This window comes from Lemur catta, chromosome 19 (genome assembly GCF_020740605.2).
Source record: "Lemur catta isolate mLemCat1 chromosome 19, mLemCat1.pri, whole genome shotgun sequence".
In the NCBI taxonomy this organism is placed as follows: Eukaryota; Metazoa; Chordata; class Mammalia; order Primates; family Lemuridae; genus Lemur; species Lemur catta.
This window is the reverse complement of record NC_059146.1, coordinates 14,830,131-14,847,563: the sequence shown is the minus strand read 5'-3', so window position 1 is coordinate 14,847,563 and position 17,433 is coordinate 14,830,131. Positions and strand designations below refer to the sequence as shown.

The following is a 17,433-nucleotide window of genomic DNA, read 5'->3' as shown; positions in this document are numbered from 1 at the left end:
GTTATCTGGGTTCTCATTTGCATATATAAACATCCTGGATATACGATTTGGAGATGACTGAACAGATAAAACATCAGTGAACACCAACTCTTGGGATGAGTAAGTAAAGCGTTACTTTACTTCTCTAGGAATTAATAATGAATCAAAGTTATAGGAAACCTTCCAAACTCATACTGTTTTTACAGGAACTATGACTTATGGAAGCATCTCATTGCAAAACAAACATCAGCTTCTTCACGTTTTATTTTAGGCAGGCCTCTTCAAGACTCTTTCCAGCTGAAGAAGATTATCTCTAAATTTGTGCCCGATCTTTCTTCTCTCATGGTCTGTTTTTGGAAGGGTGTGTCAGAGATTGGTCAGTAGAGGTTGGAGACAGTTCCTTGTCCTCCTCTCTGCTCCCTGGGAAGCGCCCGCAGGTGTCTCCTACGGGGAGGGGAGGCAGGCCTGGGCTAGGATGCCAGCCAACTCTTAGGTTGGTGTCATCTCCTCCGGGAAGCTCCGGGCCACAATAGTGGGCAGAAATCATTTGATAACTTAATCTTGGTGCGGGGAAGAGGCGCTGAGGCCTGTGTGCTCTAGTGATAAACGGAAGCATCTGGGGGAGTCAAAGCAGGGACACAGGGTATCTCTGAAAACTAATAGAAACGAGGAAAGCATAAACAAGGGCTTAAGGAGGAAGACGCCCCCTCCCTCCCAAAACGTGGGAGGCGACCGGTGTCTGGAGGGGACATCATCGCGTCATTGAGACCTGGAAGTGCCAGGGCTTCTCTCCGGGGAGGCTTTTCCCTGGCTGGAGCACGGTGGGGGTTGCAGGGGACGAATTTCCTACGGCCCAGGACCAGCCCTTGGACCCTCCCCCTTCCTACAATTAACTCTCTGCGCGTCCCGCCAGTCGGGACCGGTGGCGCCCCGGGACCGTCCCCTCCTCTGCCCCCTTCAGGGGGAAGGCGAGGCTCCCGGGGAGGGGGTGGGGGGTCAAGCCTGGGCCACACACGCTCCCGCGTGGGCTCAAGCCCGGGCTCTGCGCGGGGGGCGCGGGCCAGGCCGCGGGGGCGGGAGGGGACGTCCGCCCGGGGGGCTCCGGTCGCCTCCTTTAGCGCCGCGCGGGTCGCCGGCCGCCAGCAGTCGGTCGTCCGCGAGCAACAGGAGCCGGCGCGCGGCCCACCCCTCCCACCTCCCCCGCCCGCCGCCTCCTCCTCCTCCCCCCCCTCCCCCCTCGCTCCTCCCGCCCCCACCTCTGCGCGTGCGGCGGAGTCGCCGTCTCCTGCCTCTCTCTCCCGCTCCCGCTCGCTCGTCTCCGTCGCTAACACTCCCCCTGCTGTGCTCCAGGGAACCCCGGCGTCCTCCGCGCTCACCGTAGGGACCCACGGTGCTCGAAGAGCCTCGCACGGGCCGCTCTGGGCAGAGACAGTTGGGAGCCCCTCGCCCCCTTCGCCCCTCCCGGCGCCGCCCGCGCCCGGCTCGCACCTCCTCGCCCCTGCACACGCCGCGGGAGGACGGGGCGAGAAGGTGAAGGGGGGAGAACGCCAGGCGCAGAGCTCACATTTCATTTTCATTGAAGCAAAGCACAGAAGGTTTTTTTTTTTTATTCTGCATTTTTTCCTTTTTTTTTAAAAAAAAAAAAAAAACAAACTTATTTTGGGGGGGGTTTGCTCTGGGCATTCGCTTTGCCCAGTAGTTGGAAAGTGAACTCGACTCGTGATGGTTCTCCTGTCACTTTGGTTGATAGCAGCCGCTCTGGTAGAGGTTAGGACTTCAGCTGATGGACAAGTAAGTGGAAAATAATAACAATAAAAAACTCAAACCCAACCTTTTCCCGAAAAAGTTCCTCCCTCTCTCTCCCCTCTTCTCTTCCCTCCTCCTCCCAGCCTCCCCTGTTAACCTTCGCGTTCAAGATCGGTGTTTTCAGGGCTGGGCTCGGCGTGCGTGGCTTTTTGGGGTGGGGGGGTTGAATTGCACGGGGAGGGGGGTGTTACGACTCCCGCCCCGGGAGCCCCCGGCTGTCACACCTAGCGCTTCTCCACTCTGCGGCACTCGGAGCCATCGCCGGTGACAAACGGCAGCCTGTTCGCATCCGCGCCGCCGCCGGGCCGTCCGGGCTGTCCCCTTCCCGGAGGGCGGTCTGGGAGCTCGGATGAGGTTTGGGACGCCGGGTCCGGGATCCCCAGTGCTCCGGCCGCAGCAGCGGGACTCGGGCTGGCGGGGGCTTTCTCTCCGGACTGACTCACGGGTTTTCGGGCAGCCGGAGGAGGCTGGGGTTTCAGGAAGTCCTCGGGCCGGGACAGGGAGCGATCCAGTAGACACGTGTCCTGGGAGGACCGCGGCCGGGCTCGGGTTTGACAGTTGGAGCCGTTTCCTGCCCTGCGTTTTCCTGGGCAGAGGCTGGAGGCGCCGGCCGCCTTCTCCCCTCCCCCTCTGCACAACGCCACCTCTTTTTAAAGCCAAGTGGAGCCCGGCTCCGTTGCTTCCCGGCCCTGCCCCCACCCTCTGGAGACTCAAGGTGAAGCCCGATGCTCTCAGGGCTGAGTCCTTGGGAAGGCTCAGCCGGGCCAGCCGAGCCGTCTGCAGTAAATCATCTCAGCACAGGGCCGGTGGGACTTGGGGGACAGAATTTCTCTGTGAGTTTTTGTAGCTTCTCTGGTCTGCCTGGTCTGACCGTAGGGCAAAACGTAGAGAACCGTCTAGTAGATTCTTGACTTCAAATCTGATGCATTAGGCGCCCCCCCACGCCTCCCCTCCCCCCTCCCCCCTCCCCCCTCCCCCCCTTTGGCTTCTTTTCGCCTGTTTAAATTCAGAGACTTTCTTTTCTAATGCTAGACCCAGTATGGGAGTTTTCAGAAGAGACTATTGGGTGTCAGTCTTTATTTTTGCTGGCTTCATAAAAGTTAAAAATAAGACGGGCGAACAGCTCCCTTCCCCAAATTGTTATTGAACTGGCTCAGGCTCCTGTCACAAGAACCTTCTACAGACCAAGGTACACCTTTAGGCACCAATCCCAGTCTCCAGCGTCTCCTGATTAGCTAGCACCTGAAAAGCATTAATGGTAGAAATAAAACGCATGAGGTGATAAGATGAAACCCAGTAACTGTTTCTTTTTCTTACTTTCCCCCCTCCTTTCCAGGCTGGTAATGAAGAAATGGTGCAAATAGGTAAGCCTTGTTCTCAGATGTCACTCTTATCTTAGTTGAAAGTAGGGAGTGAAGTAAGCTAAGCAAAATGTTGTTTCTGCAATTTTTCCCATTGGTGGTTAACAAAATAATTTGTAGTCCAGAGACATTTGTGTTCTTCCCTTTCTCTTCTTGGAGGAGGGTCCCACTTTCCTCAGGCCAAATTGTAGTGATGTGAAAATTCTGCAGTTGGACTTTTCAAGTATCAATTTATTACTGTCTTTCTACAAGCCACTGGTGTGTACTTGGAGGGTGATGGAGAGGCTGGAAGAAGGTGTGATGAATAAAATCAAATCATCAACTTCTGTAGCAGTAGGAGGAGCACATCAGAGTAAAACAGAAGGCATGTTGTAAGAATGCTACAAAGAAGGGAGAAATGAGTACAGAGGATGAAAATGTTGCCATTAAGATTTTTCCTGCTTTGGGTAAATCCTCTGATGACTTCTTTTATTCCATCTGCTTGAAAATAATTATCTATCACGTGCAAGATATTCTTAGGCCTTTTGTAGATAACAGTTAAAACCTCAGTTCTACCTGATGCTGTGGGGATTATTATTCCCATTTTATGAGTGAGGAGACTGAGGTTCAGAGAGTGTGACTTGCGACAGGTCACTCTAACATCCATGGTCTTTCTTGAAGCTGTTTAGAATGATATATTTGTTCTGAATGCAGAGCCTGAAAGTCATCTGGCAAGAAGCCAGGCTGCATTCAAAGACTTTTTTAAATACACATTTTACTTGGATTGCTTTAAAAGATAAATTTTCTTTTTGGCAGAGTATTAGCCTCTGTAAATTCTGTATTTGTCAAGTGATACTGTAAAGTCATCTTTTAGGAGAAGAGTTTTTACTGCTGGTACCGCAAACATAGTTACAAGTCATTGACCATCTAAATGCCAGACGCAGTGTTAATCACTTTATGTGCATTGTGTCCCCTTATTTCCACAGCCACACTTTGAGGTAGGGATACTATTGTGCCTATTTTAGAGATGAGGAAAATGAAGCTTGAGAGGTTGCACCGCTACCTGTTTTAGTAGTACATAGTGGAGATCCACACTTGTTAACTAATGGGGTACACCCAAGATCCAGGCCTGGAGGTATATATATGTCGTGTGCTATATGTGCATATGTCAAAATGCTCCTTCCTGCTCAGTGCTGAGCATTCTTGGTTATACTCCCCAAGCTTAGACCTCGATAGTAAGAGCAGAACAGGGGCGAGGCGAGTGATTGAGAACTGTACTAAAAATACAGTGTCTATGAAGAGACATTAATCATTTGCAGTGGATGGCATGCAGCCATCCATCTATATCTTTTTAAAGAAGGAATTTTTTAACCAACCCCTAAACAAGTAGGGAAAAGAAAGCTGTCTTATTTTTAATTACTTAAACATTTGACTACTTCAACATCCCAACTTCTCAATATGTAAGTTAAAAAGATGTTTAAGAGTACCCATTCCACCAAAGTAGTATTCACAAAATAAAATATATTGCTTTGATTAAATTTTCAGATAGAATCAGGATGCTCTCACGTAAGAGGTGCTGGATTGAACTTTGGTCCAGTCTTGTTTTCAAAGGGACAAAAATAGTACAGGTGTGCTTAAATTTGGCTGGAGGGAGACAAGTCAGCAGTATGGAAGAGAGGAGGGCACAGAACTCTAAGGTTTGTGTTGCTGGTGATTTACTTGCCCTCATATTCCTCTCCTTTATGGGATTTCTGTCTCTTATCATTATCATTTTTATAACATTTTCAACTTGAATGAAGAGAAGAAATAAGGTCAAGAAATAGATTTTGGCTCACAGCCTTGTGATAGAAAAACTGTAACTACCATTTGGCTTTGCATTATGGTAATTTGTATAACTCTTAAGGGAGATTTTAAAATATTAATTTAAGAAAATCTCCTGTACAATAATGAGTGTCACTCCCCGGTCCCCATGTGTAAGACACTGCTAACCTGGAAGTTTGGTAAAATGCACTCTCGTACATATCATTTTTTTCCCCTAATAACTGACTTAAAAGTAGTTGATATAACTGCCTGGAGGTGCTATTTGATCAATGACACATTAAGAAAGACAAGATGGTTTATAGATTTTATTGATGATTGATTGATTGCTCTACAAATTAGAGAAATTCCATGACTCTGAATAATTTCCAAATAATTTAATGTCTCAGGAAGAAGTAAATATATATTAATAATAAACCACAAATTGTTAAGAAGCCAAATTTAAAAACTATTTTCTGTTGAAATATACATGTAGGATAATGCATACAAGTGTACAGCTTACTGATTCTTCACAAAGTAAATACTCCTGGTAACTGTTATTAGCACCTGGATCAGCAAGTAGAACATTAGTAGCACCCCTCTACCTTTCTCATCACCTGCCTAGCACTGTCCCCTAATGAAATGGGAAATGTAACCACTCTGCTGACTTCTTTTTTTTTTTTTGAGACAGAGTCTTACTCTGTCACCTGGGTTAGAGTGCCCTGGCGTTAGCTTAGCTCACAACAACCTCAAACTCCTGGGCTCAAGCCATCCTCTGGCCTCAGCCTCCCTAGTAGCTGGGACTACGGGTGCATGCCACCATGCCTGGCTAATCTTTCCTATTTTTAGTAGAGACAGGGGTATTGCTCTTGCTCAGGCTGGTCTCAAATTCCTAAGCTCAAGCAATCCTTCTGCCTCAGCCTCCCAGAGTGCTAGGATTACAGGCGTGAGCCACGGTGCCCAACCTCTCCTGACTTCTAACAGGATAGATTAATTTTGCCATTCAGGGGTGTGGAACCTGCAGATCCCCTAGTGTGGCCCGTCGACCAGATCCAAACTTCACAGAACAAATCCCTTTATTAAAAAGATTTGTTCTGTAAAATTTGGACTCAGTCAAAAGGCTGCACTGAAGGATCCAGAAAGCCACATGTGGCCCTGAGGCCACAGGTTCCCCACCCTTTCCAGAAGGCTTTTATTTAGGTAGAGAGAAGGCAGTAAGAGATGGGGGCAGGTTAGAATATGTGTAGATATATCACCTCCATTGTGTCTAATATGGGATATTGCTTCTTTGCTTCTCTCTTCAACCAGAGGAAAAATACCTTCTTGGTTGTGTGGGAAAGTATGACTTACCCTAGAGAAAATGGGTCAATAGGTTTTGAACCCTAACCTAGTTCTGTGCCTCTTTGTCAACGAAAGAAGACTACCTTCCTACCCACCTACCCCCATACATGCATACATATCTGTGTGTGTTTGTGTTGTGTATGTATGCACAAGTATGTTTCATGAGATAATTGACATATTTCTGTGGCATATCAGGGAGTTCTTTCATTTCTGACTCAGATCCTGGCCTTGGTAGGATGCCTGCGGTAACTGTGGGCAACTGGCTGCCTGGCCTAATTGGGTAAGGAGGCTTGCTCTGTGACACACGTGGGTTAGGAAATCATCATAGTCCTATAGAAATTGGAAAATCTTAGAAAAAAATTCTCTGAGTCCCTTTGTTTCATAAGCTACCACCTTGAGATTGCCTGAGTGTCATTTGAAGAAGAATCACTGTGAGGCTTTAGTGTTAAGATATCTTCCCTTCCCCACCCCTCTCTTGGAACTGGGGCATTTTTATCTTTCTCTGCCCTATTTCTGTCCCACAGTGGCAAGTTCCATTATATTTCATTCTTAAAAGAAATAAAGTTGCTAATCTTGTCCTCTCAGATATCTAGTTTACTGAGAGATAATTTTTCATCATTTTCAGGTATTTATTTGGTTTTTAGGGTTTAGTGTGAGTCATTTGCCTAGTTGTTTGTTGGTAAGCATTGTCACTACTGTAACCCTCATGAGAGCAATGACTTTGTCTTAATGACAGCTGTATCGCCAGTACATAAACCAGTGCTTGGTACCTTGTGGATCCTCACATATTTGTTATTTAATCAATAGGTCTAGCAAGCAGGGTATTATCTATCGTATTAGGATTTACCTGTGTACTGAATTTCTTTAAATGCTCTTGTTTTCTGCCTCTCTCCAGGTTTAATTGGTCCGCAAGAAAATGATGATGACAATGGCTATACAATTAATTATTGAAGGCCTCTCTTGACTCCTGTTTTCACCCCACAGAGCACGGGGACTTAGGCCTTTTGGTTTTTGTATGCTTTTCTGTTTGTGCTCAATACGTATTTGGCAAATTGAATTCCATGTGCAATTTTGGAATGCCAGCTAATATTTTGCTACAGTCTACTTAAGATCGTTTGCCTTGTTGCTGGCATCAGTGGAAATTAGATAAGCTACGATTAAAATCTGTCAATCCAATTTGCCAGCAATAATACTAAATAGTGTGGTCGAGAAGGTGGTTTAAAATTTTACAAAGGTCCTTTGTAAAATTTTGAATCTTAGCTACCCGATCCATTATTCTTCCTTGTAACTAAAGAACGTGGAGTTGGCTTTACTGATTTAGCTTCCATCCCTCGATTGAGCATGATTGTGGTTAGTGTTAACTGCTTTGAGCTTCCTAGATGAGATTTTGTTAAGTGCAGCATGTTACCTATCACCAGGAATTTATTGTTGCTTTTTAGCTGAAATATTTCTTCCCCAGACTTCTATTGCTTCCCTTTTTCATTGGACCAAATAATCGTAATATTACTCAGAAATGTTAAGAAACCCTCAAGGTCACCTCTGTTTCCAGAATGATAATCCTTGAGCATTCTTTGCTTGTGAGTAGCCAACCCAGATTACCTTGTAAATCCATTAGGGACAATTCCAAATTGCCTGGTAAAGTCATGAGTGGTCTCCATGCGACGATCTTGATTATACTACTTGGACTGGATATATTGACAGTGATGACTTAGGTGGAATTCTAATGCTTCCTCACGGAGGACTGCTATTACCAGAATTTTGGGAACCCTCTCTTTAGTGTTCCTGTAATAGAGATGAACTTTTATTCCTAAACTATACTAGTACTATACTAGTTCTGTTACTATAAGTTGTTGGGTTTTTCTTTTTAATTAATCAGTTTTTCTTTCCTGATTATATATGCTTTACATGTGTCCACTGTAACTTTATTCTTTAGTTTTTCAGCATTCTCCAGATTTTTGATGGTCACTGTGAATCCTAAACTACTGTTATAATTTAGCATATTTTTATTCAGTCTTTTTTCAGTACACTGTTTTTTTTGTTGTGTATAGTATTTTAGTATAATGTTTCTATATCATTACAAACTCCCTGTGAACATCATTTTTATCCCATCATGCTAATAAACCCTAATTTTTGTAATAATTTTCCTAATGGTGTCCATTTTTCCCATAATAGTGAGTGTTGCCATGCAGTATTGTATATAGATCATTGCCTGCATTTCAAATGACTACTTTATGAGAGAGCCCTAGAAGTTGGTTACTGAGTAAAAACAAATTAACAGATTCACAATGGCTTTTGAAAAGGTTTGTACAACCCGAACTCCTACTGGCAACATATTGATTTTTAAACTTTTAATGTAAAACTAGTTTTGGCTTAGTTCTTCTTGACATTTGAATATAACTTTTTCATATTTGGTTATCCAGTCCCTGAAAGATGCAATGAATTTATCATGTATGAATAATTACATTATACAATTTTTTTTGTAATTTTGTTAGACCTATGAGAAGATTCATCCCCTTCATAGAACAGAATTTGAGAGTTGTATAGTCTTTAAAATGGATGGTAAACCATGGGAAGTCGCGTAGTGTAAGCAGCTCTGTTCCCACATGTAATCCATCCATCTTAATTCTCCAAATAAGTTTGCATGCGTTTGCTGACTAACTGTAAATCTGTGGGAGAGATTTTGTGGTAAAATGTCAGTTTCTTGTTTGTGAAAATGATTGCCACAAATTCAGCCTGAGGAATCTTTATGGAATTTAGGATAAATGGTGGGAAACATGAAGCCGTATATCTTGTTCTTAAAGTGACTAATACAACAAAAATAGTTCTTAGGAAGCTTAGAAAAAGTGAAATAGGATCAAATATACGATTCCTCAAATACTGTAGTCTTAGATATTAAATCACATTTTCTACAGTTTTCCTTCATAATATTTAGTAAGTATATTTTTATATTAGATATGCAAGCAAATAAAAAGATGATTGAAGTTATTATTCATATGAGTTTGAGTTCTCTTTTCTTTACATGTAAAGTCCACTCCTTAATCTAAAATCTACACCTGTGTAACCAGTGGAGGACCTAATATTTATCATCTTTCATCCATCAAGTGGTCAGTGACTAGACCACTTTCTAGCTGATGACCTTAACCTCTCAGAGTGTTGCTTTCTTACTTGTAACATAGGCATAATACTATTGTTTACTTCATAAAATTATGGTGCTTGTATGAGGATTCATTGAATGCTTTCATATGGTAAGCAAGCTAGACTGGTAGCTATTATGATTAGTATGTCTGAGACTTGTCCTTTTTTTTTTTTTTTTTTTTTTAAGAAAGACACTTTTACTCTAAGAGAGGTACTGCATTCCAATCCCTATAGTTTAGAGAGGTCTGCCTACCACCATGAATTTTCAGGAACCTTAATTTACTGTGCCATGAACTTGTAAACTATCCAACCTCTTAGCTCACCATGTGACAGCTCTTTGAGAGTTCTGTTTTCATGTTGATATCTCAATGTAGCATTGCTTAATTCATGGGAGTAGAGCAGTAGGGGGAATTGAATAAGTAATGGTGCAAAACAGTCTTTCCATATAGATTCCACACCAGCTGTATTTTGTGTACACCAGATAGGACTCTTTTACTTCTTGTTGTATTATTTATTGCAATTCTCTTTTTTCCATTTCACTATGAGAAAGTTCCTGTATTAGTCACAACTCCTTTGGATGCAAGTGACAGAAACCCTGTTGACATAGATTAAGGAAAACAAAATTGGTAAGGTAATCAAAGTCAGTTATAGCTGGCTCTAGAGTTCAAATGTCAGGGCTCAATCTCTCTCCTCTCTCTCTCTTTCTCTTTCTCTCTTTCCTTTCTTCCCCCTTCTCCTGTCTCTTTCTTATTTTTCCTCTCTGTTGGCTTTATTTCTCTATCAGGGTAAGATTGGTAGCCCCCCAAGTTGTGGCAGAGACTGTCACCAGCATCTCTAGGCTATCATTCTACCTTTCACCCCTCGAGACAGATACCTCTTTTTTGGTAGCTCCAGCAAATTCCTAGTAGAGATTTTATTGGCTACTTGGCTGAAGTCATAAGCTTACCCTTGAACCATTCACTGTGGTCAGGGGATTTAGTGATTTGATTGGCCTGGACTGAAACATTTCACACCTGATTTATGGGACTCGGAGTGGAGTGTGGGATGGTTAACCTGGGGGGAAATTGGGATGCAGTTAAAGAAAAAGGAGGATGGATTCTGGGGAGTCATATATATCTAATAATGCCACAACAGTGAGGGCTTTCCAGCACATTGGATGGGAAATGGTGGCTGTCATAGGTAGAGTAATGGCCCCTCCAAAGATGTCTGTGCCTGAGTCCTGGGGACCTTTGAATATGTTATGTGACATGGCAAAGGGGGATTAAGTCTGCAGATGGAATTAAGGTTGCCAATCAAATGTCCTCAAAATAGATTATCCAGGATTGTCTAGGTGGGATTCTTTGTAAGTGGAAGAGGGAGGCGAAAGAGGGAGACCAGAGAGATGGCAGCTGAGGAAGGACTCGGTCTGCCGTTGCTGGCTATGAAGATAGAGGAAGGGGACCCTAAATAAGCCAGGCAATGCCGGCAGCCAGTAGCAACTGGAAAAGGCAAGGAAACACTCTCTCTCCTAGAACTTTTGGAAGGAATGCAGCCCTGCTGATGGCTTGATTTTAGCCCAGTGCAATCTATTTCAGACTTTGACCTCCAGAACTATGGGATAATTAATTTGTGGTGTTGTAAGTCACCAAGTTTTTGGTAATTTGTTACAGAAGCAATAGGAAACTAATTTCCAGTAGACTGTCCTAGTTCGTCATACTTTTGTGAAACCATGAGCCAGGCTATTTTAGATTTGGAAAATATAATTACTGCAAGTAAAGTTTCAGTGAAAACCTTTAACAATGCTATCCATATTTCTTATTTACCTTCTGTTCCCCAGTCTTTGCCCCTGGGGACAAATGCCGGTTTTCATGGCTTTAAACTGTAGACTCAATATTAATCTTTAAAAGTGCTGTACACTAAAAAAATCTAAGAGATATGAGCAATACTAATTTGTAGAATGGCTAACATAGCTCTTCAGGCTTTAAAATTTCTAACGATGTTAAATATGATCAGTAGAAGTGCTTCTTTAAAAACTAAGATAGGAATGTTAAAATGTTGGCATCTGGGCCTCACTTAAAAAAAAAACCTCGTGTACTTGCTATCCTGTTATTGATTATTTGGTCATTTTAAGATGTAGCAAAGAAAATAGTTGGATATTTTTCTTCAAAGTGTACTTTTTCTTTACTCGAAATATCTTCTCTTACCTGACTTCATGTTTTAGGACATTAAAGAATGTGCTGTTTTTTCCTAAACAATTCTCTTGAACATAAACATTGTGCAATTACAGCAAATATTTATTAAAAAGCCAGATTTGAAAATAAGAAGAATTTAAGTTCACAACTATTTGTTCTTTCTTGATAATGAATTAAAAAATGACTACCTTTACTTCTTGCAAATAGCTTCATTAAAAAATCTTTGACTATGAAAATAGATGTGCAACTAAAGTAAGAAACACACCAAAGAGAGTATCTGCATTGTGGTGGTACGAGCCTAGCAGAGGAGATGAAGTGAGGAAAAAAGAATGTGGCTGGGTTCAGAATTTCAGCATGTGTCACAATTAATTTTTAATTGCTTTTGCGAGAAGATGTGTCCCCTTCCCCATGAGTGTTTACAGCCTTGCTGAGCCCTGTGGCATTTGGCGTCTGCTTTAATGTCCACCCTTCACTCTGCTTGCATCTTTCCTGGAGCAGCTGGCTCCTATCATTTCTGATGAAAGTCATTCTCTTACCCTCGGCTCAGGATTTGGAAATGTTGTTGTTGGAGCTGCTTCTTGAGTTGATCTTGAAAATGCTTATTTGATTTCATTCTTGAGGCCAGATTATTGCATCCTGAGAATTTATGCCTGATAAAGGAAATTGCCTGTGTGAACTGCCTCTTTATACTAGATAATCAGCCAATGCTTAGGAGACAGTCCCAGTCCTCTAGGCTGGGTAATGGGGTATGGATTGTTAGAGTCAACCCAGATTTGGGGCCTCTGATGATGTGGAATTTAAGGTCCTTCTGACCACATCAGAAACATCAGCCTGGGTTGGAAGTGTAGGAGAGTGAGGCCTGAGGAGTCATCCAAAACTGATTTTCTTCTTCTGTAGCTCTAGTTAGAGATGATGACAATGATAACATCAGCTCACTTTTCATTTATTGAAATGTTATTAGATGGGCCAGGTCCCTTATATATCTTACCTGATTTGATCTCCATTATTATCTATATTTTTACAGATAACATCTCTGAGCCTTAATTTTCATAATTTGCCTGCAAGATGCCAAATAGCTCATCAGCCAGGAGCCAAAATCCAAATGCAGTGCTCAAACATCATACCCTACTCCCTTCCTGGCTTGGGCGTTATAAGCCACATTGCATCAATCACAAGTGTTCCAGTATTCTATGTGCCCAGCATAGCTTTGGTATTAATTAGATCACCTAAAAATTTCTGTGACATATGGGAGATTTATACTGCAGTCACTCAAGGTCCTTGCAGTGTTGACTGGACTACTGAAGACTTCTGTTCTCCTACTGTTCTATAGGATGATATTTGTAATGTGTTGGGACATCAGGTATCCTCTAGGAGACATTTGTGTATCATTCTACAACATACTTAGGAGGGGACCAAGCTGTCTGTCCTCAGTTGTGACATATGTGGCTGAACGTGCAAAGGAGCTTAGATGATCTCAAAGCGTGGGCCACTGTGTCGTACTGGGCACATGACCAGTCCCCACATAGAGCACTCTCTCAAGAAGCCTTCCTTTGAGAAAGAGCTAGTGGCTGAGTGATTGGACAGACTGCCTTTTTTCTTTTCTTTTTTCCTTATCGCCAAAGAGTGATGTACACTCGGGCCATTTAAACACAATTAAGATACTGTACTTCTGCCCCAAAGAGCTTAAAATCTCAGAAAGTATAAGACATAAGCATATCGGTTTTTCCCATAGAGATTTTTAAAACTTTTATACAGACAGTGCACAGTTGTGTCAAATGACTTGACGGTGAGAGCTATAGAAGCTCAGACCAGGCGGTCTGTCTCTGTGGACAAGTTGCCAGGAAGGTTTCTTGGAAAAGATGAGGCTTCGGATAGGCCATGGTGGCCCTAATGGATTTGCCTAGATGGAGGAAAAGCTCTGGTCCTTCATCCTGGGAGGCTACAGAGCAGGACTGAGAAGGCGGATACGCTTAACCTGGTCTTTTGAACACATTAGACAGAGTGTTTCAATAGACTAATATGGGAGATGATGGTGAAAAGAAATTAGGGACAGAGTGCAGAGGGCCTTGAATGGCAAACTTCAGTTTTGATTTTGGTTAAGTTACTTAATCTCTCAGTTTCTGTTTCTTACTTTTGAAGTGGAAGGGTTTGATTAGTAGATGGTCTTCCAAGCAATTTTGAGATCTAATGTGAAAACAGACATAGATTTTGTACATCTATTTTATCTTGAAGTTAGGGTGAATGATTGAAGCTATTTGGAGAGAATAACATAGTAATATTACTCGCTTGCATTTATTGAATACTTATTATGTATCAGACAGTGTTGTGAGCACTGTGAATGAATTAGGTCATTTAAATTTTATGACAAGCCTGTGAAGTAAATGTAATATTATAACCCCTATTTTTACAGATAAAAATGGATACAGAAAGTCTTATGTGAGAAAAATCACTAGGGTAGTAAGTGGTAGAAACTAGGTATTTTAAATATGGGTCTTTAAAATAATTTTTCTGATAGCAATTTAGATAACATTTTGGTACAATTTATACAATATTTGGTAGTGAGAAACTCTGTGTGGAGTTTGGACTTGGTACTTGTGGCTTTTCAGTGTGAGGCTATGAGGAATTAAAAATGATTAGAAGAAAATGGGTTAATTGGAGAGAAATTTCCAAGGAAAAATCAATAGTACTTGAATGACATCATATGGGGGAAAAATTGAAATGAAATGGCCTTCTAGCCCGATTCAGGAGAACCAGCACATCATGAATAGAATTGGTAAAGTCAGGAGGGCAAGCTAAATGTTTAGGTGAAAATTCAGTTTGGTTCTGATATAGTAGGATGAAGAGAGAGTAAAACACATTATTCTCAATAGAGAACTGACCTGTTCAGGTTATGGTTTAGGGGAAAATTTTTTTTTTCTTTTAACCTGTGTTTATTGAGGGTTTAATATGTGCAGAGTATCATGATAAAACACAGACATGTGTAAAGGGGTCCAAAGCCTCAGAAATGAGTGAAGTTTGGAAACCATTAGCGAAGTTTAACATGGTTGACATTAAAATAGAAAGTCCAAGGTCTTTAAGTAAATGGAAACATAGAGCATTGCCTTCTCAAATCCTTTTTGTAGGTTTTGTGTGTTAATTGTGTGAATCTGTACAGATATATACACACATGCACATACACACAAGAATGTGGCTATATTATGCAGTGCAAGGAGGAAGAAGGCATTGCATTAAACTCTAGAATGAGTTTAGATATAAGGGAATTCCCTGACAAGAATAATTTTTTGGGTTATAATTAGACTGCCAGCAGGGATGTGACAACTTTTTCTTAGGAGTAGTTCAAGTTTCTGAAGAGATCTTGAATAAAAACATACCTCTCTTCCCTGCCTAGGTTCTGAACAAGGTAAGAAATAGAAAAGTTAATGACATAGGTAAAAATAAAATACCTTTTATAGAACAGGCCGGGGTGGAAAATGAGACTCCCACTCTGATAGGCACAAAGTGACAACCGCACCTGTCAGGGCAGGGCTGCCCCTGGTGAAGCGGAAGAGACGTGCACCCCTTACCAGGCTCATTCCCAGGAGCTGGATGAGGACGGGGTGCTGAGCTTGGCAAACTGCTTATGATTGCCAGCCTTCCCAACCACATAAGTCACTTGTCCTTACTGGGGAAGGGTGAGTGTAGGGGTGGAGAGAGGCCCCGAGTACGAAAAAAGATGCTTTCGTCTACTTCAGAAGCCTGCATTGTAAGAGAGAGGCAGGGATTAGATGATTTTTCAGGGCCTTTTTCAAATTTTTGACCTGTATAGTTCTAATTCTGTGAACATCCGAAGGGATTGCAGAGTGGGGGCTAATTCCCTGCCGCCTGCTCCTGAGCCCGAGGGGCTCTGTGTCTGCCTTCCAGGAGGTCTGTTTTAATGATTAGATCCATTTCTTGTCCTTGGTAGCTGATAGTGGAAGCCCTGGATACTATAAAATGTTTGATTTACAAGTCAGCAGGAACCATGAGAAATATACACAAGTTTTGCAAGCACAATTCTGGCTTTAGAGGTACATAACAACTTATCATTTGTCATCACCCATGGCTTGGTGGTAAAATTACTATTTAGGAAAAAGAGGATGTGTGGCAATTTTAGATAACCCTTCAGGCTCAAACTGCTCTCTTTCTTTCATTCATTCATTCATTCATTCAGTTCTTCATTCACAGATGTTTATTGAGTGACTTAGGATTCTGTTTTGGGCAGTGGGGAACTGTCGTGAAGAGAATAGATAAAATCTCTGCCGTCATAAAGCTTATATGCTAGTCTATGCAAAGAAATAATATACAAATAAACATATAGGCAAAATGTATAGGATGTCAAATGGTGATAAGATTTATGGAGAAAGGTAAAACACAGAGAGGGACAGAAGGTGACGAGATGGTTACTGGTGGTCGGGAAAGGCCTCTCACTTAGATGGTCACCTTTAAGCAAAGATCTGAAGGAATTGAGGGAGTGAGCCATGCAACTGGGGGAAGACTCTTTGGCAGAGGAAACAGCAAGTACAAAAACCTCAAGATGTGAGAAGTCCCAGCTTCAGACTGCAGGACTGTGTGAGCCATTTTACTTTGAGTGGAATAGGTTGAGGATGAGTGACATGATCTGACACCTAAATTGTCCTGGTTCTGTTTTGAGGATAACCATAGCGAGGAAGAGCAGAAGCAAGGAGAACAGTTATGAAGTGCATTCAAAACTGAGATGACGGTCACTTGGCCTAGGGTAGCAGCAGGGAATTGGTAAGAGTCTGGATATATTTTGAGGGTAGGATTAACAGAATTTGGTAAAAGATTGGGTTTTTGGCACATGAGGGGTTAAGGATGGTTTAGTTCAGTTTTTGGTCTGAGTTAGCTGGAAGAATAGAGTTATTATTTACCGACACGGAAAAGGGGCAGATTTGGGAGCAGGAGGATCGGAGTTCACTTTTGGAAATGGTGAGTTGAGATGCCTGGTGACAACTCACGTGGAGAGTCTCAGTAGGCAACTGGGTTTACAAGAGAGGAGCTCACAGATGATGCTGGGGCTGGAGATACACAATTGTGAGGGCATCCAAAGTCAGAAGACGGGGTGAGCTCACCAGGCTAGAGAGGATAGGTGCAGAGAGAGGAGTCCACGGACCAGATCTGGTGGCACTTTAGATTTTACAGGCCATGGAAATAAAGGGACATGAGGATGGGAGAACGAGAAGGTGAGACCAGCGAGGTGAGGGGAGAACCAGAAGAGAATGGTATATAGGAAGCTAAATAAAGAAAGGGTGTTAAGAAGGAAGGAGAAATAAACTGGGTCAGATGGTGCCGACAGAGCAAGTAGAAAGATCGAGTCTTGACAATTGTCGGCAACCCGTGATTGTTATCACCGGTGAGCTCACATGAGCCTGATTGGAATGTGTTCAAGAAAGAACAAGAATGAGAAGAACAAAATGGAGTCTGCCTTTTAAAGCATTTTGCTCTTAAGAGGAGTGAAGGAATGGGGTGTTATGGGGATGGGGCATCCAGGAAGATTTTTCCTTAAAGATGGGAGATATGATGGCAGCTTCCTTGTCTGCTGCTGCGAATGATCTAGTAATGTGGAAAAAACTTGAGGTAAGAGAGAGAGGACAGTCTGTGAGATTGTTCTTGAAAGGATAAGAAGGGCTGTTGTGCGCAGTGGAGGGTTTGTTCTTGGGGACGGTGACAGTTCATCCGTACCACCAGCAGGGAGGCGGACTGTACATGCACGGGTACCAGTGGGTTGTGGACAAATCACTACATCTGGGTCATGCTTGGATAATTGATGACAAGCAATAGGGTTTTGCAATGGCTGCAGCCCTCTGTGCTTGTGGAATTTAGCAGCC

The 17,433-nt window shown here is 42.7% G+C and overlaps 1 protein-coding gene and 1 long non-coding RNA gene across 2 annotated transcripts in view; one reads left to right on the top strand and one right to left on the bottom strand.

Moving 5' to 3' along the window:
- Window positions 1-1,262: 1,262 nt before the first annotated feature.
- Window positions 1,263-17,433, top strand: part of ADAMTS3 (ADAM metallopeptidase with thrombospondin type 1 motif 3) — a 198,614-nt gene continuing 182,443 nt past the window's right edge. The window contains exons 1-2 of the mRNA XM_045531009.1: window positions 1,263-1,770; window positions 3,122-3,149. Of these exons, the coding sequence (XP_045386965.1) occupies window positions 1,702-1,770; window positions 3,122-3,149 (97 nt within the window). The 5' untranslated portion in view covers window positions 1,263-1,701. The remainder of the gene's footprint in view (window positions 1,771-3,121; window positions 3,150-17,433) is intronic.
- Window positions 1,621-2,423, bottom strand: LOC123623751. The gene is made up of 2 exons (XR_006730018.1): window positions 2,010-2,423; window positions 1,621-1,759 (listed from the first exon to the last, which is right to left on the bottom strand). It is a non-coding gene; the product is annotated as an uncharacterized LOC123623751 (long non-coding RNA).